Here is a 27297-nt window from a genome sequence, read left to right on the forward strand (position 1 = left end):
CTGTAACCTGGATTTTCTTGTTTTAGCTTTCAACAGTGGTGTGCATGAGTCTCACCGGCAAGCCCCAGCAACTCTATTTTTAGGAAGGAACCTCGTCGTCCCACTGCAGTTAAAGTGGAATATCGGATACCTGTCCAAGCCGTCTAGGACGATGGATGTGGAAGCCAAAAATGGAAGGAAGCTGTGGCACAGTTAACCAGAGCCTGAGACCAGGTGGCAAAGAGGTACAATCAAGGCAGGAAAAAAGTAAACCTGGAAATTGGAGACCTGGTTGTGGAAAAGATTTTTCCAATAAGCTCGGCGGCAAATCAGGTCATGGCCAAATTGTGTTATAAATGGTCTCGCCCAAAAAAGGTAATCATGTTTTTGGGACCTGTGACAGTTGAGTTGGAAGATGTCGTAAGTAAAAGGTTGAGTAAGGCTCACGTTTCGTTGGTAAAATGTTACCACCAAAGGAGCCAGTAAACCTTGAGCATTTTAATGGTATTATGTATCAGTAGTGATGTACATAAAACTTGTCCTTGTCAGATTCCCCTATTTTCTAAACTACTTTTACTTTCAGGTAGAAATCATGCGTAATGAATGAGGACGGAAGGGAAAAAGGATTGGTTCGCTGGAAATAAACTGAATTAAATTCCAAATCCCTGTCTATACGAGAATGTCATGCCTGACTGTTCTGTTTCTCTTGTATGTCTGATTTTCAACCTGTGAATGCGTGGAATGAATTGTGTATAAATGGACTGATTTGATTCAGCGTTATACGTATCAAGCAAATACAGACCTCTCGTGAGGCGGACTGATATCTTTTAACCGTGTACTATTGCAACTAACTTTAAAATTTCATTTGTCTGTAAAAATGTAGCAATAAGTAGATTATAAGTCCTAGGTTAATTTGAGCGTGCGCTCATAGTTTTTAAGTTTCTCGACCTCGTTTAAAATGCGTCTGCTCGTCTGATCAACAAGCTAAAACGCATTTTACAAGGGGGGCCGCTGGATGTTTGAACCATGCTTGTTGCATGTTCATTTATTTGACACTTCTTTATGCAAATGGCTTCTATCAGCCTCATCTTCCCATATTTACCTATGTATGTCAAGTATTGTACAGTAGAGCACAGCACCTGCTGTGTTTTAAACTGAGAGGTCGTTCGTTTTGTGAGAGCGGCGATATTTTTTTTTTTTTTTTTTTAAGCTCGTCTTCTCTATGTATATGTGGCAGATAACAACAATGGAAGCTACGATGTTTGAAGTAGCGTTTTTGTGCCATAAATATTCATTTAATGTCTTCGTGTATGATGTGTTTCGTGTGGGTGTGACTGTGATCTTGTGATGATGGTAAAAAAAGGGTCTCTGACTACATTCCGGTGCACTGCGTGCTTTCATACTTTGTAATCTCTATAATATGCCCCTCGTCTCAACCACAGAACTATATTCAGGTCGCACGAGGCACATCATGTTCATTGATTTGAATAAATTGATGGTTCATCCTGGCCTTAAAATATATAATTGCACGATGCATGCAAATGCCTTGAATATGTGAGACCTGTTGCTGATGACCGGGGGGTCAAAATTTATGGTATGTATTTGACTATGTTGTCCGAATGCCGTTCGCATTTTTATTTCCCGATACCCTCATGTGTGTGCGTGAATGCTGGATGTATGTGTGTTAATGTGTGAGGCAGAGAAAAGGAGGTATGTTGGTCGACCTGTTTTATTGTCCTGTTTGTATCTATACCCTATTTTGTTCTCGGTACAGATCTGTTTATTTATTTTATCCGTGACTGACTTTCGGTCCGGTAGCCGCCATGTTGGCTGTGGATTTATGCATGGGGCGTACCTGTAGTATTCTTTGATCTATCATTCTTTGTTTTTGGTCCATGGAGACTGATCTTATCCTCATCCCGATATCTCCGTTCTTCTTAACTGGTTTGTTCTCCGCGATGGGCGGATTGTTGAGAGAGCTATTGACAGTGTTGAGTACATAATGGTGTATGAAAAGCCGTGTCGTGAATGAATGGGTTTATCGCAAAAACGAGCGACCTGGTTGTGATGCGAATACGGTAATTACACTACAATGATGTAACGAAAATGGAAATTGAAAGGCGCTGAGCATTTTAAAATGTGTCCTAATGTATTCATATGAGTGTTAGTTTTGAGCTCACGCCGCAACACAAACATGTTTATTTATGCAAGGTACGTCCATATTTATTACCATTGTTTTTGCCCTATTGATTTCACTTATGGGTTCCTTGTCTTAATGTTCTTTTTTAAAAAAAAATTATTAATAAACCCTAGTTTTAACTTTATTTTTCATTTATTGGTAGTATTTATTCATTTATTCATGAACATAACAGGCGTTCATCCCCAAATACATGTTCACAATAAAATAATCCAACCTAAGCCACCACACTCCACCATATAAACAAACACAAACAGAACAAACACCACATAATAACCTACCGTCCGGGCGAGTCATCCCCCTGGTGAGAAGAAGGCCGCCAACCCAATGATGACTCGACCGGCCCTTCCCATGGAGACCTCCTGAAGGCCCCAAGATCCAACCAGATTACAATGCTTTCCCTCTCACCATTCCGCTCCTAATCGTAAACCACCACATTCACAACAATAAATAGAATAATCAAATCTCAATAATAATAATAATAATAATAATAATAATAATAATAATAATAATAAAAGACAACTATCACAAAAAAGGGTAAGGAAAGAAATTACCATATCCCCTGGGCATGCCATGAGGTTCGTTGGATACTCCGGAAACGTACAACCCCCAAAATAGAGTCACCATATCAGCCATCCTCAGAACCTCGTGCCATGACCCTCATTCCGTTGAATTAAAACCCCAGAATCAAGAGAGAAATAATAAGGATAATAATAATATATATATATGATAGCATTTTTCCTAGCAGTCGTTTGCTGTAGCAGTCACTTACTTAATGTTCAAACATACTCATCAAGTGTCCTTATTGCGCACTGCACTTGCGTCACATTATTGTTCCTGACCTACACCTAATCAATACTCCAAACAACAACACTCAGCATTTCAGCACTTGCATTCCAACCAACTCTAACACAAACAGAAAGACCTTGCCTTCATGCAATCCCAAATCTTTACCCAACTCCACATACTTAACTAAGTACTCGACACAGTTTCCGTTTCAGATACACCACCAAATCAAAATTTACGAACTCTAAAATTTGCAAACTAACACCACTTCTCACCACAATTCAACAATAGTCCTCAATAACTTCAACCATTTTATACCACCACTTCTCCAACACCTCATTTCAGCAATCTGACACATCATAACTTTAATCATAACACATAAATACCAAGCCCTCAATAACTCTACCTATCACTTCTCCATCACCACATTTCAACCATCTTATACCACCACTTCTCCAATACCACATTTCAGCAATAGCCCTCAATAACTTATCCATCTCTGCCCTTTCCAAGACCACATTTCAGCAATATCCAAAAAAATTCAGTAATAATCAGATTAAATACCAGACCGCCTTCACTTACAACTTGCTCATGAGTAAACCACCACTTCTCCATACTTTTCCAACACCACATTTCAACATATACCACCTCTACTTCTTCGACAATAACACTCACCTTCTACCATCCACCATCTTATATCACCACTTCTCCAACACCACATTTCAACAATATAACACCTCCTAACTTAATCATAACACATAATCATAAATACCTAGCCCTGAATAACTTCCAACACCACATTTCAGCAATATAACACCAACTCCACCTCATATAACACATCATAACTTACATACCACTTCTCCATCACCACATTTCAGCCTCCACAAATAAATACCATCATAACTTCCAACTCCACAAACACCACCTCCATCTCTTAATTACTTACTTACTCACTTTATTATTGTTTTTGCTTCTTGTTACATTACCCTCATTACTTTTCGTAGCTCCCCACATGACCGTTAAGTCTCTATTTCTCCCTCTGCTCCAACTCTGTTCGTTTGCCAGCCTTCTGCCCATGCCTCTATCCCAACTCAGATTGAGACACCCCCTGGTTGCCTCTGACGTAACCTTTTTACCCTGCGCTTCTCTTACTTTGCTGCTTTCACTCCTCTGCCTTTCTTCTTCACTGCTTATGGTTACCTTTTCACTTGGCACTTCTCCCTGGGCTTCTTCACTGTTTATGATCACATTTTCACTTGGCACCTCTCCCTGACCCTCTTCACACTGCACACTGTTACTGATATCTCGCCTCACTTCCCCACCTTTCGTTGCACTACTCACTTTCTTCGTCTTCTTTTATCCTCCTCTCTAAGTCAATCAGTCTATTTACAGACCAGATTCTCTTCCAATTTCTGCCTGCTACCACTAGTTCTTGCCCTTTAATAGTCGCTCTCAACCCTTGATTTATTGCACGAATCTTGTGTTTTCTGAGTATTTTCTCGTTCCTAATCGCCTCCCATCCCACGTCTCTCTTGATCCATATTTTCTCTCTCTGCACATTACTCGCATTTCTTATCACAGCATCAGCCATCAACGTAGAAAACAGTTCTAGTTTGATAGGCCTGTTGCCCCTAATTTTTCCCACCCTCTGCACATCGTCTATATCTACTTCACTAAAGTTAAGTTTCAATTTCCCCTGTATTAAGTCCACTTTTATTGGTAGTAGTTACAGTCTTATCCCTTCTTCACCAACTACAAGGGTCTTTTCCAGCTCAAGGCCGTGATTGAGCCTTTCCTAATCGAAAATCTACGCCTCGAATTATTCCCTATGAATGTGTTAACGTCGATGTTGTACGAATCGCTGATTTATTCTAGGGATAGTTATGAGGGCCGGGGGGTTTGGCACAGCCATCTATGACAGCTGTTGGCGGAGCTGTTGGGGATCCAGCCAGCCTTAGGGCTGAGAACTGAACATACAAGATGCCATAAAACAATTTCTTGCTGCCCTGCATATCATCTCTCAATTTCTGTGTGAATAAGGCCCAGCTTTTCCTCTTTTCTTCCTCCACTACTGTTTGGGCTAAATTCTTTGCCTCCACATATTTTCTTCTACATTCTTCAGTCTTAGATGTTTTCCGTGCTTTCCATGCCGTTTTCTTTTCCTTCACTTTAATCTTTGCCCTATCATTCCACCAAAGTGTGTCTTTGTCTTTCACATTTCCTGATATTCTACTACATACCTTTTCTGCACATCCAACCAGTGCTTCCTTAAATCTTTTCCATTCATCTTCAACATTCCCCATCTCCGTCATGGGTACCAATGGTATTATTTCCCTTTAAAATTCTTCTTGTATGCTTTTCTCCTTCAACTTCCATACTTTAATTCTTTTTTCTCTTCTTAATGGGGTTTTTTCAATCTTTCCCAGTTTCAGTTTTCCTATCACAGCTCTGTGATCTCCACCAAAGGCTTCTTCAGGCATGGCTGTTACATATAAAAGGTTCTTCCGCTGTTCCTTCTATGTGATTATATAATCAGTCATGGTCTTTGTTCGTCTATCTCCCCAACCATACCTTGTAATCTTCTGACTATTCTTCCTAATCCAGGTGTTTCCAAGAGTCATTTGGTTCCTCATGCAAAAATCCACCAATAACTCTCCTTCTGGATTTACATTTCCGTATCCAAAGGGCCCTACAACATCTTCCTTTCGTTGTCTTTCCATTCCAACTTGTGCATTTAGATCTCCCATCACTAGCACTTATCTTCTATCTGTCTCTCCACTTTCTCTAAAAAGTCCTCTAGATATTCGTCTATGGAACCTGTTTGTGGGGCATACAACTGAAATAGATCTTTCATGCCATTTTCAAACTGGAGTCTGTCACCATCATCCTATCGCTGACGTATTTTGTAGATTCCATATATTCTTGCATTTTTTTCTAAGTATGATAATGTCCCAAAAAAATTAAACAGTACCCTTTTTCCAAGCCTGTTTTTCACTCTTGTGAATAGTTTTTATAACATCTGAGGCAGATACACTGTGTACCCTAAGCTTTGTAATATTATTAGGAAGTAGAATTTATGCAAATTTTACTTGGAATTCTTTTTAGAGGAGAGGTGTGTTCATTGCGATGTCGGGGAATCCGCCATCCCACCACCAGAATTACATTCACTTTTATAACCTAGTACAGGGCAACACTCATCATTAGTGATGAGAATTGTAGGCACTAAAAACAGTTAAAATAGGCAGGCATATAGGCTCTTAAATTAGCCAAAATAGGCATTTAGATAAGCACTAACATGTAAAATAGGCAACAAAATAGGCATGAAGGAATTACTTATAATTTAATAACACACTCAAGTACTATAAAAGGAATTTACAAGCAACGTTTCAATGTTTTCCCGTAACAATCTTGTTCTCCTGTCATGCAATAATGACTTTGTACTGAAAGAAACATCTCTCAACATCATATGAAGTGATTGGACAAACCCATCACTAGCACTTATCTTCTATCTGTCTCTCCACTTTCTCTAAAAAGTCCTCTAGATATTCGTCTATGGAACCTGTTTATGGGGCATACAACTGAAATAGATCTTTCATGCCATTTTCAAACTGGAGTCTGTCACCATCATCCTATCGCTGACGTATTTTGTAGATTCCATATATTCTTGCATTTTTTTCTAAGTATGATAATGTCCCAAAAAAATTAAACAGTACCCTTTTTCCAAGCCTGTTTTTCACTCTTGTGAATAGTTTTTATAACATCTGAGGCAGAAATATACACTGTGTACCCTAAGCTTTGTAATATTATTAGGAAGTAGAATTTATGCAAATTTTACTTGGAATTCTTTTTAGAGGAGAGGTGTGTTCATTGCGATGTCGGGGAATCCGCCATCCCACCACCAGAATTACATTCACTTTTATAACCTAGTACAGGGCAACACTCATCATTAGTGATGAGAATTGTAGGCACTGAAAACAGTTAAAATAGGCAGGCATATAGGCTCTTAAATTAGCCAAAATAGGCATTTAGATAAGCACTAACATGTAAAATAGGCAACAAAATAGGCATGAAGGAATTACTTATAATTTAATAACACACTCAAGTACTATAAAAGGAATTTACAAGCAACGTTTCAATGTTTTCCCGTAACAATCTTGTTCTCCTGTCATGCAATAATGACTTTGTACTGAAAGAAACATCTCTCAACATCATATGAAGTGATTGGACAAAACTTCCATGAAGTCACTTCACCTGGTTTTGATTCGCTGACAGCGGCTGCCTTTCCCAGAGGTTCGGTCAAAACTTCCCCTGACTTCTTCCACAATCCTAAATGATTCCACCAGGGGCATGCCACTCCTCTCCAACTTGGTGCCTGCTCCCGGCAGCTTGTTAAAATTTGAAGATGCTCTGGTTTATGCAGGGGCATATTAGCTCCCAACATTGCAGTGAACAGGTCTGAAGTAAATGGTTGTTGGTCACTGCCCAAAGTGGATTGGTAGAAAGGCTGCCTTGATACGGATTTCTGTACTCGTATCAGATGCATCGCAGTATTCCTAAGTTGATCTTTGTTGTATTTTTCTCACATTTGATCTGAAAAATAATAAAATTTACATAAATTACACTGTCCCTATATCTTAAATTTCTACAGCTGGACTAATGCTTAGTATATAACAGTAAATTTGGTACTTCGGTAGAGATGAGACGCAGGGCGTGTACCAGTCGCTGAAGTGCATACAGAGGGAGAGGGTTTGTTTAAATGAAATCTAAAAAACTTTTGTTCCAGAGTTTATTAAAAATTGAAATTAATATCACCTCTGTACAGCGTATACAGTCGAAAACATTCCTCGTCCTATGGCTGGCGATGTCCTTGGATTCCGGCAGCTCCATTTTCCATAGCAGCGAACCACCATTCGTCCCCCGATGGAAGTTCTAGAAGATCTATTCGGTGCTTTGAAGATCCATGGCGTCGAGGTAGTCCTTGTAAATGGTGAACATGAATGAATATCGTTCAGCCCTGGGGCGAGTTAGTGCAAAGGCTGCTTCTGCACAGATGATAGAATGTTTATAAATGCTTTCAACAAAGTCCAAACACAAATGTCTCGGTGAAATGTCACTTAACTTTATCACGTGTCAAGTGAAAGAAACATTCACAAAATAAAGTCCACTCGGAACTGATTTAAAGTTACTGAAAGTTTGTTGCACCTATTACAACGTGAAGTAAGTTCATTGAAGCACTGTTCAATTTAAATGAAATAAAGATGTTCCGCTCGTGAATCAAACTCGTTCACGTGTTGAAACCAAAAGACGAAATTAACTGAGTACTTACAGTCCTTGGTTTGACTGTCCATAAACTAAATGTGCGCAGAATTGAAATACACTCTTCATTAGAATAGAAATGCACTGTTCATTAAAATAGAGATGCGCTGTTCACACCTGCACAGTTCATGACCACAGTTTACGGATTGGTAAATTAAATTCGGATTAAACACAGTTTATAACTTAAAGTATCGAGTCCTCGGCAAGGAGCAATCAGATTCAAGTCCATAAAATTTCAATTTCGAACACTCGAAAATGTTTGCGGGTCTTGGACACTCGTATAGAGTAACAGTCAATAAATAATGTCCAGACGATACACAATTCACCTCACGTCCTATCGGAGTAAAAGGTTGTCACAATATAAGGAAATCTGAATAAGTCCACATTCAACGTGACTATATTAAAGTCCACGAACTTGAAACTTAGCAGCGGCTTCACGCTCGATTACCGCACCCGCGAACTGACGGTGCGAATACTACAGTCTAGTGTGCTTATAGAAATCCCGGCCACAAACTGGTATCACATTCTGCAGCGCACTGCTGCTCACTATAACATGCTGCAACACACTCACACTCACTGATCTGCTGAGCGAAGCAGCACGTATTTATATTTGATCCGAAACTCGTAGAACATTCTACATCAATCCAGGCTTTGTAGTGCAGCGAGGCATGCTGTGACGTCACCCGCTCACTACGTCACACGCGCGCAGCTGTTGCTCGCTGCCTAGTCAGTTCTTCATAAGCGGTCCGGAGCAGAACACGTAAGTTTAAGATTTTCATAACGGGGACTTAGTCTGCACCGCCATTACCGGTACAATATCATGCATTTGTTTCATGAAAAAAAGACAATTGGGGATGATGTTTTTAGAAGTGCAAAACTTTAAAGTAAGAACAAGGGAATTAGTCATTTACATGGAAATATGTCATCAAGGATTTTCAGTTTATAATTTGGCAGTATTGTGTCGAGTTCACCGTGGAAAAATATAATAAAAAGGACGTAAAACGATACCAGACTAGCGTAGAGGAGAGATCCATCCTTTGATTGCCGAGGACCCACTAAGCTGGCCCTTGCAGTATTCTTACTTATATAGAAGATTGAAAACGGAGGCACTATAAATCTCAGATTTGTGAATATTTTACTTGTTTCTATTCGCTGGCTTTGGTCAGCCAGGTCAGCTGACAAGAAGACTATTTTCTATTGCCTGCAATAGATCCTGCATCATGTCTGCCCACAAGGCTGCCACCCTCGTTGAAGATTAAAAACCACATTATTTGAAACTGTCGTGACACGGGGTCATAACCTTATTTTTGTCACAATTTAGCAAGACTCTAGAGGGGATGCTAGAGGCTTGTTAACCTGGGAGCTTACGCCCCTCAGACTCTCTTTGCTCCACCCTCCAAGCACAACGGTCACCAATCCAGACCAACACTGTTTTCGCTGGCCTGGTCTTGTAAAGACAATCTTGGCAACCTTGTAAAACATGCCGAGGCATCGTCCTAGCCGAGCTACATTGGATCTGCAACTCGTGTTTCGCGAAGGCTTAGCGGAACTGTAAAAAAATTCACGATTTTTTTAAGGGGGGTTTTAAAAGTTGCATTTCAGTTCTAAATCTCTATTCTCATAGGAAATGTATCACAACTGAAAATAGGAATTTAATTTTCATCCACTCTGTGACAAGTGACCACCGGCGTTCTAACTCATCGTTCAGTAATTTAATGATTATTTACATTTTAGCAATATAAATTATTGAAAGTTCATGACTAATACAGCATTGCAACAAAACAACTTGCCACAATACATAAATTAAATTAATAGGCCTATAAATGCTACAACAAAATGCGATCATAGTTCTCGATCACAAAAAATGATATAAGGATCTTTGCCATAAGACCTATGTGTGTCGGCGCGACGTAAAGCCACTAGCAAAGAAAAAGATAAAAGGAACAAACGAACTTACTTCCTTACAGCAAGCTTTGCAGACTACCCTTCCATCCGTAGTGAAATTTCTTCTTCTTCTTCTTCTTCCACTTCACAATAAATCACAACACGTTCTGAACATAAAGCGTACGCATACAACTGTTCGCATCGAATGGGAGGTACACGGCATATGGGTTATGCAACATTGTTCGACGTTGACTGGTTCTCGCATTATGTCTTACGAGGTTGTAGGGGTTGAAGGCTTCGAGGTCAAATTGTTCCTTGTTTCTCCTGATGGAAATTTCCCTAGAACTATTTCTGGTGACTTCTGAGAATTCCCATTTTTGTTCATGATTCTGTCCAGCACACTAGCTACAATATACAGTAATGCACTGGAAGGAAAATCGGCTTTTAAAAAAATAGTCAAAAGGCATTAAGTAGGCAATTATACTCCAAATAGGCATAAACCCCAGAAATAGGCATTTATAGGCACAATAAAACCAACGAAATATAGCTAAAAAGACCCTAAAACGGATTTATATCTCAAAAGCCTACATTTCTGAAAGCAGGAATAAAATAGGCAAATTCCCGTATCTACTCATCATTGTCCATTGCTGAAGCAGCTATTTGCATTCCTATTGGCCAATGTAAAGTCGGATGTGACGTCATTCCCGGCATAATAATTACATTGTATTACCAACCTAGGCAGAATAAAGAGCACAAAGAAATAGAACATGTAAAGGAAAGAATGTAGAACACAGGATAGGAATAATTTTATATGAAGCTTACCCTAATGTGGGGGAGGGTACAGTGCTTCAGCAGCGTTAAAGAATTCGTGCACACTTACATCTCAGGGGAAGTGAGCTCTCTAACAGGAATTCGGCAAGATATCTCACAAAGGGGTGTTTCCTGCTGCCGAACCCTGGAACGGAATATAGCCGCTATGCTTGAAATGTCGCCACCTGTTTTCTATATTCTGCATGTGCTCGGCAGGGTGATCGTTGGGCATCACCGTCCTATCCCGCTCCTATGTACGTGACTACTCTTTTTGTGTTATCGGTATCCCTCATACTCCAAGCAGTCGTACGCCTTCCAACAATTGAAGATAATACCACCTGGCAGTATCCAGTCCTTCGTGACTGCCAATAAAGTCTCCTTGTCCCTTTTCTCTACAGGAACAACAAAACTACTGTAGAAACTAGAGACCTAAGGAGGGCGTGTACCCAAAGTTGTAATTAGCTTTCCACCTCTAGCCCATGTAGAATGCACTGCTATCACCCTAGCTCTACCCTAACCAGTGCAGACCAGGGTCTTGTCAAGACCTATGGTCTTGTCCAGACTGTACCCTAACCAGCCCAGACCAATTGTCTTGTCTAGGGCCTACTCTAGCCAGCGCAGACATGGTGTTCTGACAGGAAACTAAAGGCTTAAGGCCACTTCATGGCTCTAACCTGGGGCTTGCACCACCAGGCTCTCTTTGCTTGTCACCATATCAATGGTCTTGTCCAGGCCGTACCCTAACCAGCCCAGACCAATTGTCTTGTCTAGGGCCTACTCTAGCCACGCAGACATGGTGTTTGCACAAGAAACTAAAGGCTTAAGGCCACTTCATTGCTCTAACCTGGGGCTTGCACCACCAGGCTCTCTTTGCTTGTCCCCTTATCAGTGGTCTTGTCCAGGCCCTACCCTAACCAGTCCCCTATTACTGTAACTTCCATTCCTTTCTCTCCTCCTGGGGGCTTACACCCCCATCCTCCTCATCTTAGTTCCTGACGAGAGAGGTTGGCAGCCTTGTCGACCACGTCCTCCACGAGAAGTAAACAAAAGACCATCATTACACGCGTAGATGTTAGTGATACAACAGGTACAAATGTTGGGGTACACGGTATAAACTATTAATCACCACAGTCACACTGGGGGAGAAGGAACTTGGCCCCATCTGAACAAGGACTCTGTCCAGATTCCGGTATTTGTGCGGATCGTATTTAGAGCGGACAGTGTCCTCCTTGGTAGATGAAATCTTGGAACATGGCTCTTTTTGTTGAGAAGAGTCCAAAGCAGATGGTCGGTATTGGTAGTCCACTCCCCTTTCCATTCATTGAATGGTTCACAGTTCCTGGGCATAAACAATAGATGGATGTCTGGACTTCAGCCTTCCCCTCTGAAGGTCTAGGATGTCGTCGTGAATTAGCCATGATCTTGTCATATTCTGTCATTGTAATATTGAACACTTCATTCATGATTTTGTGTGTTTAAATGTAAAGAATAACGCACAGTAAAGTGCAGGTGACTAGCCATCAGTTTCCTGACGTCGCCTTGGTTCTGCTGTTTCATATACACCTGTTTTTATCTCTAAGAAGCCTACTTCAAAAGAATCTTCAGTAAAATTAGAGCAAGATTGTACTAATAAAATGACAGTATAGCTGTTTGTTTAATGTGATGTTGGTGCTTACAGACTGAGATCATGCGGAATGAGTACGAACGCATGCAGCAGCGTCAGCCAATGGATGTCTTGAGCATGAAGCGGTACGAGCTGCCTCCTCCTCCCGCTGGCAAAATGACTGACATTGCTGCTTGGACTGAATGTGTGGAGAACTCCATGGCACAGTTGGAACATCAGGCTACCAGGTAAAACACAAACATCCACTTATGTACTGGAATTGATATAGCTTTTATTAGTCACAGTCAAGATTAAACTCTTAATTGAGTGCAGATAGGCTATGTTTAAACTGTGTTACAATACAAATTACGAAATTACTGTATTTACTCGCATATTAGATTATTTTTTTTCCTTTCCTCCATTTTTACAGCCAGAAGAGTAAGGGGGGTCCAGTATGTGATAACCTCAAATCTTGTGCAGTGAACAGATGACTTCTAGGCTATACATTATACACGTAAACATTCCATATTATTCCTTAACAAACTTATGAATGTATTCTTAATGTAATCTGAGTTTTACTGGCTATTTTCGTTGGAAGGCAGTATTTCTACATTTAACAATGAATGGTGAACACATGACTTTTAGGCCTGCACATAAAGTAAATATGATCAGTTTTAGTTACCCTCTTATCAGAACATTCGTTTCATTTTATTAACTCCTCTGATGAGGTTGACGTCAGGAAGGTCATCCGTACGTAAAAACTTGCTACGAAGATTCGTCTCGTTCATACTCGACCCCGTAGAGAAAAGTGATAAGGGTATCGTTTTATGCAATATTAATAAAAAAAATTAATGACCAGTCATTTCTCCCTGTCAGTTGAGCAGTAGGCCCACCACACAGTAAACCCGATCACTGCTTTCATTTGAATTATTGTCGTCTTGTGCCGCCAACTTCCCTGCTACCGGCATGTCATCATTCCAAATGATGTCATCTTCACTACCATCTCGTCAACCATGCACTGCCATCAAGAGCATTTGTGATCCCATCTTTTTGAAACTTTAAAAAATACTTTTGTTCCTAACTAGAGTCCAAATAGTGAGAATTTGTTTGCAAATTGTTTCTGGGAATGGTGTCTGTTACTCCCAGTTGGAATATGTGCAGCAGAAGTAACCCCTTCTGAATAAAGCCATGATGTAGAAAGCATGCTAGACCACCAGCTGATAACTAGCGTGTGTTATGAGTTGTACTTCTGAATGTAATACATAGTAACTGGAAGCATTCTTTGGATAACTAGGTTAAGTATAGGCCTACTATCAAGTGTCCGGATAGGCTAGTGCCAGAAGTTCCATGAAGTAAATAATAAAAATATATAATAGAAAAGCTTGCTGCATTTATGGATATCTACAGGTGTGGCGGTAATGCTTTTTATTACCATAATGTTTAATTTTGTACGTTCATTGCCTCCATTTTTTATTAACTCATAGTATGTTCTGTTTGGAAAAAAATGTAAAAGTAGTTAGCGGGGACGTAAAATCAGTAATATTATTATTAGTTTGGTACGTTGTCGAGTAATAATAATGTTATTGGCTTGACGTGCCACTAACTACTCTGTTTGCGGTTTTTTGAGACACCGAGGTGCTGGAATTTAGTCCTGCAGGAGTTCTTTTACATGCCAGTAAATCTACTGACACCAGGCTGATGTATTTGAGCACCTTCAAATACCAGTGGACTGAGCCAGGATCGAACCTGCCAAGTTGGGGTCAGAAGGCCAGCGCCTCAACCATCTGAGCCACTCAGCCCGGCATCGTCAAATAAAACAGTTGTTATGATTGGATTGTTTTTATCATGTTTTAAACCTACTTCTCTCCAAAAAATGATCTATATTGGCCCGAGGTACAAGATATTAAACAACCACTTCGTGAATGATCTCGCCTACTACTGTATTTACTCGCGTATTAGACCCCTTCTTTCCCACTTTTACGGACAAAAATAGTAAAGGGGGGCCCAATATGCGATAACCTCAAAATTTTGTGCGGCGAACACACAACTTCTAGGTTATAAAGAGCTATAAATTGTACATGTAAACATTCTATACTATTATTTAACAACTTAGAATGTATTTAAGTTATACTGGCTATTTTTGTTGGAAGGCAGTATTTCTAAACGTAAAAAGACAATAAATGGTGAACATGACTTTTAGACGTACGGTACATATACTCGTATCACGTCATTCGTTACATCTCATTAATTCCTCTGGTGAGGTTGATGTTAGGAAGGGCATACAACCGTAAAAACTCGCTACGAAGATTCGTCCCACTTCATACTCAACCCCGTAGAACAAAGGAATAAGGGTATCATGTTATCATATAATTAAATATTGATACAAAATAACTTAATGGCCAGTCATTTGTTTGTCAGTTCAGCAGTAGGCCTACCACACAGTAAACCTGATCACTGCTTTCATTTGAATTATCGCCTTGCGCCGCCAACTTCCCTGCCCTGCTACCGCTGCGTCGGAATTCCAAGTGACGTCATCTTCACTGCCATCTCGTCAGTCGCGTCAGCCATGTTTCATTCTCTTTGAGCCATGCACTGCAATCGAGAGCATACGAGGTCCCATCTTTTTGAACCTTTTAGAAGTCTTTTCGTTCCCGACTATAGAGTCTAAACAGTGTGAATCTATTTCCAAATGGTTTTTGGAGATGGTCTCTTATATTCCGAGTTGGTGTATATGTAGCAGAAGCTACTCCTTCCGAATAAAGCCGTCTGTAGAAGGCATGCCAAACCGGTGTTCTGTGTGCCAAACCATCAGCTTATAACTAGCGTATGTTACGAGTTGTACTTCCGAATGTAATGCATAGTAACTAGAAAAATTCTTTTGATAACTGCGGCTGTTGAAACACAGACCCCTATTTTTAAGTACATTTCATGCTTGTTCTCTACATTTATCACATCAGGATTTTATAAACAGCTGTCCATGAGATAAAACAGACCACATTGTTTAGGTTCCTTGATTGAAAGAATAGAAATAAATAACAGGAAAATATACCACATTTATGAATATCTACAGGTGTGGTGGTAATGAGTTTTATTATCATAATGTTTAATTCTGTACATTCGTTGTCTCTTCTGTTTATTAACACATACCCTAGTATGTTTTGTTTGGCGTCTCCGAAAATCGTTTAAAGTACATAGGGACATAAAATTATTATTTGTTAGGTACGTTGGCGAATAAAACAATCGATTTAATTGGATAGCTTTTATCACGTTTTAAACTTGCTTCTCTTCAAATATATACCTATATTGGCCCAAGTTCCGAGATATTAAACGAACACTTTGTTAATGATTTCGCCTGCTCTATAAATAGCAATAACCGCGAATGCGCGAATATTTCTCAACTAAAGTAAACTCGTTTCGTCATCCCAAGCTGGTACAGCTCTTTTTAGACACACCCCCGCTGGAGGGGAGTTACATGCACCGCTTTTACCGCATATCAACCTTCCTGCCATTCGTAAATCTCTGGCAGTACGGTACCGGGAATCAAAGTCAGACTCCTGAGAACAGCAACTAATTGTGCTAACCATTACGCTGGCGGACATTATTAACTAAAAAACACAGACATATAGCATGACTGATGCATGCTTGCAATGCGCGGGTCGGACACGAATACCTATTTGTGCGACATCATCAGAGCCGCAGTAGACCTATGCTACAGAGGCGCACATTTCTTAACTACGAAACACAGATGTAGCGCATGGATTCGACGCGTTTTCATTGCGTAGGTCAAACGGACGGAACTATTCACAAATTTGTGCAATGTCATCAGAACTGCAATAAGACTTGTACCCGCTTCGAAGCAGAATCGTTGTTCTTCTCTGACGAATTACGTTGGTGGGGCCTTGTATGCGAGATTTATTTTTTCATTTTCTTCGTCTCAAAAAGCCAGGGGGGGGGGGGGGGCGGTCTAATACAAGAGTAAATACGGTATATAAATAGCAACAACCATGAATATTTCTTAACTAAAGTAAATGAATTTCCTCATCCTGAGGTGGTGCAGTTCTTTTTAGGTACGCCTCCAATGGAGGGGAGCTGCATGTACCATTTTTACCGCATATCAATCTTCCAGCCATTCTTAAATCTCTGGCATTACAGTACCAGGAATTGAGCTCAGGTCCCGGAGAACGGCAGCTAATTGTGTTAACCATTATGCTGTCGGACATTCTTAACTACAAAACACAGATGATTGATGCATGCTTGCAGTGCATCGTTTCGACACAAAACTATTCACCTATTTGAGAGACATCATTAGAGTTGCAGTAGGCCAATGCTATGGAGGCAGACATTTCTTAACTACGAAACACAAATGTACCACATGCGTTTTTGTTGTGCGGGTCATATGGACCAAACTACTGTAGTAGTCCACTATAGCAAGTATGGTATATATAACAAGAACCCCACTATAACATCAGTTGTTGTCTGTTCCTTCAAAATTCCTATAGTAAACTGTGTATTATCCTTCGGTTACAGTGAGAGCCCTATCACTAACGCATCCGTTATTACGAGTGATTTAGCTTGCACAGTTTTTCCGTTACCGATATTTATGCACCTAGCCATTATGTTACATGCGTTCGATCATCTTTGGTATAGTTTCCTCGCTATGTCCACTAGCGAGCTCTCTCATCGATATTCGAAGGCAATTACTTTACAGAAAAACAGTATATATACAAATCTCCACCTTATCAATACAAATTTATTTTACATTAAGCAAGTAAGTATAGTCAAATAGTCAAGACTAGTTTCGACCCCTAGGGGGTCATCCTCAGTTGACATGCAATAAAAATTGTATTGTTCATAAAAACATCACATATAGTGGTAAAAGTTTGGACTAATTTAGACTGATCATTAATGTTGGTATGTCTAATGCATGACTAGTGTGCATCGTTCATGAAGACACATATCACCTTACTGCTACTACCATCCAATTTTTAGGTTATATAATATGGAACACACATATGTTTGTGTAACTCAACAGTGGCAAGTTCAACTATGTACACAATTGGCTATTGATTAGTCACATGAAAGTACAGAACACTGGCTTGAACATTTCTGATTGAGGTATCAATGCAACACCTTACTTGCATACATCCTAGAAGCTAAATTCAGTTTGTAAGGCCCATTACTTCTGATTGAAACTTAGTATGAAGTTAAAATTTGAATAAAAATATTTGCTAATGTAGACATTAAAATGTTGTTAAAATGGGCATATAGTCAAAAACAGTGGTATGTATGCCACACATGTCTAGTTAAAAATACATTACATTGATGTTGTTTATGTGCGGTACAACATGTACACTAATTTGGAATCAATGAGGTTTGTATATATAGTGTTCCAACAAAATGGATCCATAAAAATATTATGTAAAGACAATTGGTATTATAATGATCCGCTGCAGATCAGGTAATGCTGTTTATTTATCTGGAGATATTATTGGCAGCTACAGATGTTGGAGTTATTAGAAATGTTAATGGAGCATGTTTTCTTCCGTAGTCGCGATGTTTATAGTTGGTGGCATTAGTCAAATATGTTGAAAGTTATGCGTCTTGGTGCACGTTGATTTGTTCTGGAAGCTTATATGTTGTAAAAAACAAGGTGGAGTGTCTGGAAATAGAAATAATAGTGTGATAATGTTGTGGATAGAAAGTGTAATAGTGAATCGTATGTCGTTTTACTTACGTAAAGTGTTGGAACCGTGCGTTCTTTGTAGCTGCCTGTTGGGATCTGATACGTGTAGCTCTGAGATTGTAGTTAGCGGCGGTAGAGGGGAGGTTTGGGGGGATGGGTGGAGTGTTAGTGATGGGAGTGGGGTTGGAGGGGAGAGGGTTTTGGGGCGGTTGATTTGAACATATCGATTTTTGTTTGCTTATTCTTTTGATATAGAAATCTTTTAATAAGGGAATTACTGCATGAAAAAGAATATTGTTTCTGTCTATACTTTCATTTAGGTTGGAGTTTGGATTCACGTATTTGTCTAAATTTATGTAAAATTCTTCTATTATACTGAGCAAGGGACTTTTTGGATTCATATTAAGGATTTGCATGTCGTTCTTAATGTCCGTGAAATTATGTTTTTGATCGTCAATATGCTGACCCATAGCTGAGAAATGTCTGTGTTTGACGGCGTTTACATGTTCATTATATCGTATTAAAAAACTTCTACCGGTAAGTCCTATATAGCTGGCTCGGCAGTCGTTGCATTTTAGGCGATAGACTCCTGAGTGATTGTATTTATTTATGTTATTAACTGATTTGGAATTGTATAGTATGTTGGTGTTATTGCGTGCCGTTTTATATGCTATTTTTAGGCCTTGTTTTTTGAAGATATTTGTTATGGGATGTATATGGTTATTGTTGTAAGTAAACAGTGCATATTCTTTTTTATTTTTAGTGATTCTGGTTAGCTTGGTTTTAGGTTGGTTTTTGACTTTATTGATGATCCGGTTTATCATTTCTCTTTTATATCCGTTTTGTTTTGCTATTTCATGGATTGTGTTTAGTTCTTTATTTAGATTTTCCTTTGAAAGTGGAATGTTGTATGCTCTATGAATCATACTATAGTATGCAGCTCTTTTATGGGCATGTGGGTGGGTGGAGTCTATCTTTATTGTATTTGATGTGTGGGTAGGTTTTCTATATATATTGTATGTTAGGTGGTTGTTATGTCTGGTTATGGATATGTCTAAGTAGTTTATGGTATTGTTGTGTTCAGTGTCCATGGTAAATTTAATGTGGGGATCTATTCTATTTAGTTGTTCTAGGATTATGTTTTCATTAGTATGTCTATTGTCCATGATTATAAATGTATCATCGACAAACCTGCACCAATAGATGATATTTTCTATTTTTTTAATTTCTTGGTGTTCTAAGTAATCCATGTATATATCAGCTATTATGCCTGATATTGGTGATCCCATGGGTAATCCTTTTTGTTGATAGATAGTGTCATGGAACTTGAAATAATTGTTATTGATAGCGAATTGTAAAAGTTTAATAAATTCATCTATTTCCAATTTGCTTAGCTTACTGTGGTTATAAAGGTTGGATTCTATAATAGTGATAGTTTTTTGTGTGGGTATATTGGGATACATGTTTGTTATATCATATGTTGCTAGCTTGTAGAAGTGTTCTATTCTTATATTCTTAGTAATGTTGCAGAAATCTATTGAGTTTTTTATGGTTTTGTTTGCTTGAAAAACGTAATGTTTTTTAAGGAATTTTTGTATGTATTTGGATAATTTATAAATAGGGCTTGGTCTATAATTTATTATGGGTCTCATAGGAATATTGTTTTTATGGATCTTAGGATAAGCTTTAGCTGTAGGTATCCCTGGATTCATGGTGGTTAATTTTGCAGTTTCCTGTTCGTTCAAAAGAAAATTGGTGTTTTTTAGGAGAATTTTTAAGTTTTTCTGGATACTGTTAGTAGGATCTTTAGTCTTAATTTGAAAAGTTTCATCTTGAAAGCAGGTTTTTGTTTTTGTTATATATTCCTCTTTATCCATAATAACTGTAGTGTTTCCTTTATCTGCCTTTGTTACTATTAGGTTATTTTGCTGGATTTTATTTTTGAGTACCTTAATTTGTGTTTGGTTTGTGATATCTTGATTCTGAGGTTTTTGAGTGATCTTATCAACATATTGTGGTAGTGTTTTTTTAATTTCATATCTAATTTCATTTTGTTTTTCTTGGGGTATTTTGTTTAGAGCATCTTCTGTTTCAGTAATAATAGTGGCTATGTTTTCAAATACTGAATTGTTTTTCCAGTTATGTTTTGGTCCTTTGCTCAGTATAGTTGTTTCTTTTTCATTGAATGTTGTGTTAGTTAGGTTTTGGAGTGGGGGATGGAAAATATGTTGGTTGTTATCTGTAGAAACAGTAATATGTTGTCTATACTGTGTATGGTTGGTTTGGTTTAGTGATGCCTTGAGTGCGTTAAGTTTCTTGTTTAAGGTATTCTGCTTCTGTATGGCTATGTTTTCTATCTTTTCGTTAGTTATTTGTTGGAAGTTGCTCCAGTATGTGTGTGGTAGCTCATGTGAGGCTTTAAGGTGTGCTTCATACATTTGTATGTTGAGGTGTTGTTTTTTCCTATACATGAATTTAATTTCTTCTTTAAGCCATATTCGATTGGTTTTGTTTTGGGTATTTTGGGTTTGATATGTGCTTCTATGTTTATTATTATATTTCCTAAGAAATTTAGGAGTTAGATTATTAAGTAGGCATTGTTTTAAGAAAGTGATGTTTTTGACAATATTTGTGATCTTAATCTTCAGATTTTGGTATCTGTGTGCCATTTTTCTTGCCTGGTTGGCTTTTCTACTGTTATTTATAAGTTTCATTTCCGTATTGATGGATATTACTTTACAGAAAAACAGTATATATACAAATCTCCACCTTATCAATACAAATTTATTTTACATTAAGCAAGTAAGTATAGTCAAATAGTCAAGACTAGTTTCGACCCCTAGGGGGTCATCCTCAGTTGACATGCAATAAAAATTGTATTGTTCATAAAAACATCACATATAGTGGTAAAAGTTTGGACTAATTTAGACTGATCATTAATGTTGGTATGTCTAATGCATGACTAGTGTGCATCGTTCATGAAGACACATATCACCTTACTGCTACTACCATCCAATTTTTAGGTTATATAATATGGAACACACATATGTTTGTGTAACTCAACAGTGGCAAGTTCAACTATGTACACAATTGGCTATTGATTAGTCACATGAAAGTACAGAACACTGGCTTGAACATTTCTGATTGAGGTATCAATGCAACACCTTACTTGCATACATCCTAGAAGCTAAATTCAGTTTGTAAGGCCCATTACTTCTGATTGAAACTTAGTATGAAGTTAAAATTTGAATAAAAATATTTGCTAATGTAGACATTAAAATGTTGTTAAAATGGGCATATAGTCAAAAACAGTGGTATGTATGCCACACATGTCTAGTTAAAAATACATTACATTGATGTTGTTTATGTGCGGTACAACATGTACACTAATTTGGAATCAATGAGGTTTGTATATATAGTGTTCCAACAAAATGGATCCATAAAAATATTATGTAAAGACAATTGGTATTATAATGATCCGCTGCAGATCAGGTAATGCTGTTTATTTATCTGGAGATATTATTGGCAGCTACAGATGTTGGAGTTATTAGAAATGTTAATGGAGCATGTTTTCTTCCGTAGTCGCGATGTTTATAGTTGGTGGCATTAGTCAAATATGTTGAAAGTTATGCGTCTTGGTGCACGTTGATTTGTTCTGGAAGCTTATATGTTGTAAAAAACAAGGTGGAGTGTCTGGAAATAGAAATAATAGTGTGATAATGTTGTGGATAGAAAGTGTAATAGTGAATCGTATGTCGTTTTACTTACGTAAAGTGTTGGAACCGTGCGTTCTTTGTAGCTGCCTGTTGGGATCTGATACGTGTAGCTCTGAGATTGTAGTTAGCGGCGGTAGAGGGGAGGTTTGGGGGGATGGGTGGAGTGTTAGTGATGGGAGTGGGGTTGGAGGGGAGAGGGTTTTGGGGCGGTTGATTTGAACATATCGATTTTTGTTTGCTTATTCTTTTGATATAGAAATCTTTTAATAAGGGAATTACTGCATGAAAAAGAATATTGTTTCTGTCTATACTTTCATTTAGGTTGGAGTTTGGATTCACGTATTTGTCTAAATTTATGTAAAATTCTTCTATTATACTGAGCAAGGGACTTTTTGGATTCATATTAAGGATTTGCATGTCGTTCTTAATGTCCGTGAAATTATGTTTTTGATCGTCAATATGCTGACCCATAGCTGAGAAATGTCTGTGTTTGACGGCGTTTACATGTTCATTATATCGTATTAAAAAACTTCTACCGGTAAGTCCTATATAGCTGGCTCGGCAGTCGTTGCATTTTAGGCGATAGACTCCTGAGTGATTGTATTTATTTATGTTATTAACTGATTTGGAATTGTATAGTATGTTGGTGTTATTGCGTGCCGTTTTATATGCTATTTTTAGGCCTTGTTTTTTGAAGATATTTGTTATGGGATGTATATGGTTATTGTTGTAAGTAAACAGTGCATATTCTTTTTTATTTTTAGTGATTCTGGTTAGCTTGGTTTTAGGTTGGTTTTTGACTTTATTGATGATCCGGTTTATCATTTCTCTTTTATATCCGTTTTGTTTTGCTATTTCATGGATTGTGTTTAGTTCTTTATTTAGATTTTCCTTTGAAAGTGGAATGTTGTATGCTCTATGAATCATACTATAGTATGCAGCTCTTTTATGGGCATGTGGGTGGGTGGAGTCTATCTTTATTGTATTTGATGTGTGGGTAGGTTTTCTATATATATTGTATGTTAGGTGGTTGTTATGTCTGGTTATGGATATGTCTAAGTAGTTTATGGTATTGTTGTGTTCAGTGTCCATGGTAAATTTAATGTGGGGATCTATTCTATTTAGTTGTTCTAGGATTATGTTTTCATTAGTATGTCTATTGTCCATGATTATAAATGTATCATCGACAAACCTGCACCAATAGATGATATTTTCTATTTTTTTAATTTCTTGGTGTTCTAAGTAATCCATGTATATATCAGCTATTATGCCTGATATTGGTGATCCCATGGGTAATCCTTTTTGTTGATAGATAGTGTCATGGAACTTGAAATAATTGTTATTGATAGCGAATTGTAAAAGTTTAATAAATTCATCTATTTCCAATTTGCTTAGCTTACTGTGGTTATAAAGGTTGGATTCTATAATAGTGATAGTTTTTTGTGTGGGTATATTGGGATACATGTTTGTTATATCATATGTTGCTAGCTTGTAGAAGTGTTCTATTCTTATATTCTTAGTAATGTTGCAGAAATCTATTGAGTTTTTTATGGTTTTGTTTGCTTGAAAAACGTAATGTTTTTTAAGGAATTTTTGTATGTATTTGGATAATTTATAAATAGGGCTTGGTCTATAATTTATTATGGGTCTCATAGGAATATTGTTTTTATGGATCTTAGGATAAGCTTTAGCTGTAGGTATCCCTGGATTCATGGTGGTTAATTTTGCAGTTTCCTGTTCGTTCAAAAGAAAATTGGTGTTTTTTAGGAGAATTTTTAAGTTTTTCTGGATACTGTTAGTAGGATCTTTAGTCTTAATTTGAAAAGTTTCATCTTGAAAGCAGGTTTTTGTTTTTGTTATATATTCCTCTTTATCCATAATAACTGTAGTGTTTCCTTTATCTGCCTTTGTTACTATTAGGTTATTTTGCTGGATTTTATTTTTGAGTACCTTAATTTGTGTTTGGTTTGTGATATCTTGATTCTGAGGTTTTTGAGTGATCTTATCAACATATTGTGGTAGTGTTTTTTTAATTTCATATCTAATTTCATTTTGTTTTTCTTGGGGTATTTTGTTTAGAGCATCTTCTGTTTCAGTAATAATAGTGGCTATGTTTTCAAATACTGAATTGTTTTTCCAGTTATGTTTTGGTCCTTTGCTCAGTATAGTTGTTTCTTTTTCATTGAATGTTGTGTTAGTTAGGTTTTGGAGTGGGGGATGGAAAATATGTTGGTTGTTATCTGTAGAAACAGTAATATGTTGTCTATACTGTGTATGGTTGGTTTGGTTTAGTGATGCCTTGAGTGCGTTAAGTTTCTTGTTTAAGGTATTCTGCTTCTGTATGGCTATGTTTTCTATCTTTTCGTTAGTTATTTGTTGGAAGTTGCTCCAGTATGTGTGTGGTAGCTCATGTGAGGCTTTAAGGTGTGCTTCATACATTTGTATGTTGAGGTGTTGTTTTTTCCTATACATGAATTTAATTTCTTCTTTAAGCCATATTCGATTGGTTTTGTTTTGGGTATTTTGGGTTTGATATGTGCTTCTATGTTTATTATTATATTTCCTAAGAAATTTAGGAGTTAGATTATTAAGTAGGCATTGTTTTAAGAAAGTGATGTTTTTGACAATATTTGTGATCTTAATCTTCAGATTTTGGTATCTGTGTGCCATTTTTCTTGCCTGGTTGGCTTTTCTACTGTTATTTATAAGTTTCATTTCCGTATTGATGGATATTACTTTACAGAAAAACAGTATATATACAAATCTCCACCTTATCAATACAAATTTATTTTACATTAAGCAAGTAAGTATAGTCAAATAGTCAAGACTAGTTTCGACCCCTAGGGGGTCATCCTCAGTTGACATGCAATAAAAATTGTATTGTTCATAAAAACATCACATATAGTGGTAAAAGTTTGGACTAATTTAGACTGATCATTAATGTTGGTATGTCTAATGCATGACTAGTGTGCATCGTTCATGAAGACACATATCACCTTACTGCTACTACCATCCAATTTTTAGGTTATATAATATGGAACACACATATGTTTGTGTAACTCAACAGTGGCAAGTTCAACTATGTACACAATTGGCTATTGATTAGTCACATGAAAGTACAGAACACTGGCTTGAACATTTCTGATTGAGGTATCAATGCAACACCTTACTTGCATACATCCTAGAAGCTAAATTCAGTTTGTAAGGCCCATTACTTCTGATTGAAACTTAGTATGAAGTTAAAATTTGAATAAAAATATTTGCTAATGTAGACATTAAAATGTTGTTAAAATGGGCATATAGTCAAAAACAGTGGTATGTATGCCACACATGTCTAGTTAAAAATACATTACATTGATGTTGTTTATGTGCGGTACAACATGTACACTAATTTGGAATCAATGAGGTTTGTATATATAGTGTTCCAACAAAATGGATCCATAAAAATATTATGTAAAGACAATTGGTATTATAATGATCCGCTGCAGATCAGGTAATGCTGTTTATTTATCTGGAGATATTATTGGCAGCTACAGATGTTGGAGTTATTAGAAATGTTAATGGAGCATGTTTTCTTCCGTAGTCGCGATGTTTATAGTTGGTGGCATTAGTCAAATATGTTGAAAGTTATGCGTCTTGGTGCACGTTGATTTGTTCTGGAAGCTTATATGTTGTAAAAAACAAGGTGGAGTGTCTGGAAATAGAAATAATAGTGTGATAATGTTGTGGATAGAAAGTGTAATAGTGAATCGTATGTCGTTTTACTTACGTAAAGTGTTGGAACCGTGCGTTCTTTGTAGCTGCCTGTTGGGATCTGATACGTGTAGCTCTGAGATTGTAGTTAGCGGCGGTAGAGGGGAGGTTTGGGGGGATGGGTGGAGTGTTAGTGATGGGAGTGGGGTTGGAGGGGAGAGGGTTTTGGGGCGGTTGATTTGAACATATCGATTTTTGTTTGCTTATTCTTTTGATATAGAAATCTTTTAATAAGGGAATTACTGCATGAAAAAGAATATTGTTTCTGTCTATACTTTCATTTAGGTTGGAGTTTGGATTCACGTATTTGTCTAAATTTATGTAAAATTCTTCTATTATACTGAGCAAGGGACTTTTTGGATTCATATTAAGGATTTGCATGTCGTTCTTAATGTCCGTGAAATTATGTTTTTGATCGTCAATATGCTGACCCATAGCTGAGAAATGTCTGTGTTTGACGGCGTTTACATGTTCATTATATCGTATTAAAAAACTTCTACCGGTAAGTCCTATATAGCTGGCTCGGCAGTCGTTGCATTTTAGGCGATAGACTCCTGAGTGATTGTATTTATTTATGTTATTAACTGATTTGGAATTGTATAGTATGTTGGTGTTATTGCGTGCCGTTTTATATGCTATTTTTAGGCCTTGTTTTTTGAAGATATTTGTTATGGGATGTATATGGTTATTGTTGTAAGTAAACAGTGCATATTCTTTTTTATTTTTAGTGATTCTGGTTAGCTTGGTTTTAGGTTAGTTTTTGACTTTATTGATGATCCGGTTTATCATTTCTCTTTTATATCCGTTTTGTTTTGCTATTTCATGGATTGTGTTTAGTTCTTTATTTAGATTTTCCTTTGAAAGTGGAATGTTGTATGCTCTATGAATCATACTATAGTATGCAGCTCTTTTATGGGCATGTGGGTGGGTGGAGTCTATCTTTATTGTATTTGATGTGTGGGTAGGTTTTCTATATATATTGTATGTTAGGTGGTTGTTATGTCTGGTTATGGATATGTCTAAGTAGTTTATGGTATTGTTGTGTTCAGTGTCCATGGTAAATTTAATGTGGGGATCTATTCTATTTAGTTGTTCTAGGATTATGTTTTCATTAGTATGTCTATTGTCCATGATTATAAATGTATCATCGACAAACCTGCACCAATAGATGATATTTTCTATTTTTTTAATTTCTTGGTGTTCTAAGTAATCCATGTATATATCAGCTATTATGCCTGATATTGGTGATCCCATGGGTAATCCTTTTTGTTGATAGATAGTGTCATGGAACTTGAAATAATTGTTATTGATAGCGAATTGTAAAAGTTTAATAAATTCATCTATTTCCAATTTGCTTAGCTTACTGTGGTTATAAAGGTTGGATTCTATAATAGTGATAGTTTTTTGTGTGGGTATATTGGGATACATGTTTGTTATATCATATGTTGCTAGCTTGTAGAAGTGTTCTATTCTTATATTCTTAGTAATGTTGCAGAAATCTATTGAGTTTTTTATGGTTTTGTTTGCTTGAAAAACGTAATGTTTTTTAAGGAATTTTTGTATGTATTTG

At 37.4% G+C, this 27297-nt stretch overlaps 1 protein-coding gene across 1 annotated transcript in view; it reads left to right on the forward strand.

Annotated features, from left to right (window-relative positions):
• Positions 1-27297, forward strand: part of BCAS2 (BCAS2 pre-mRNA processing factor) — a 90524-nt gene that overhangs the window by 28677 nt on the left and 34550 nt on the right. Inside the window, exon 3 of the mRNA XM_067146659.2 lies at positions 12651-12823. Within this exon, the coding sequence (XP_067002760.1) occupies positions 12651-12823 (173 nt within the window). The remainder of the gene's footprint in view (positions 1-12650; positions 12824-27297) is intronic.

Source organism: Anabrus simplex, chromosome 4 (genome assembly GCF_040414725.1).
Source record: "Anabrus simplex isolate iqAnaSimp1 chromosome 4, ASM4041472v1, whole genome shotgun sequence".
Taxonomy (NCBI): Eukaryota; Metazoa; Arthropoda; class Insecta; order Orthoptera; family Tettigoniidae; genus Anabrus; species Anabrus simplex.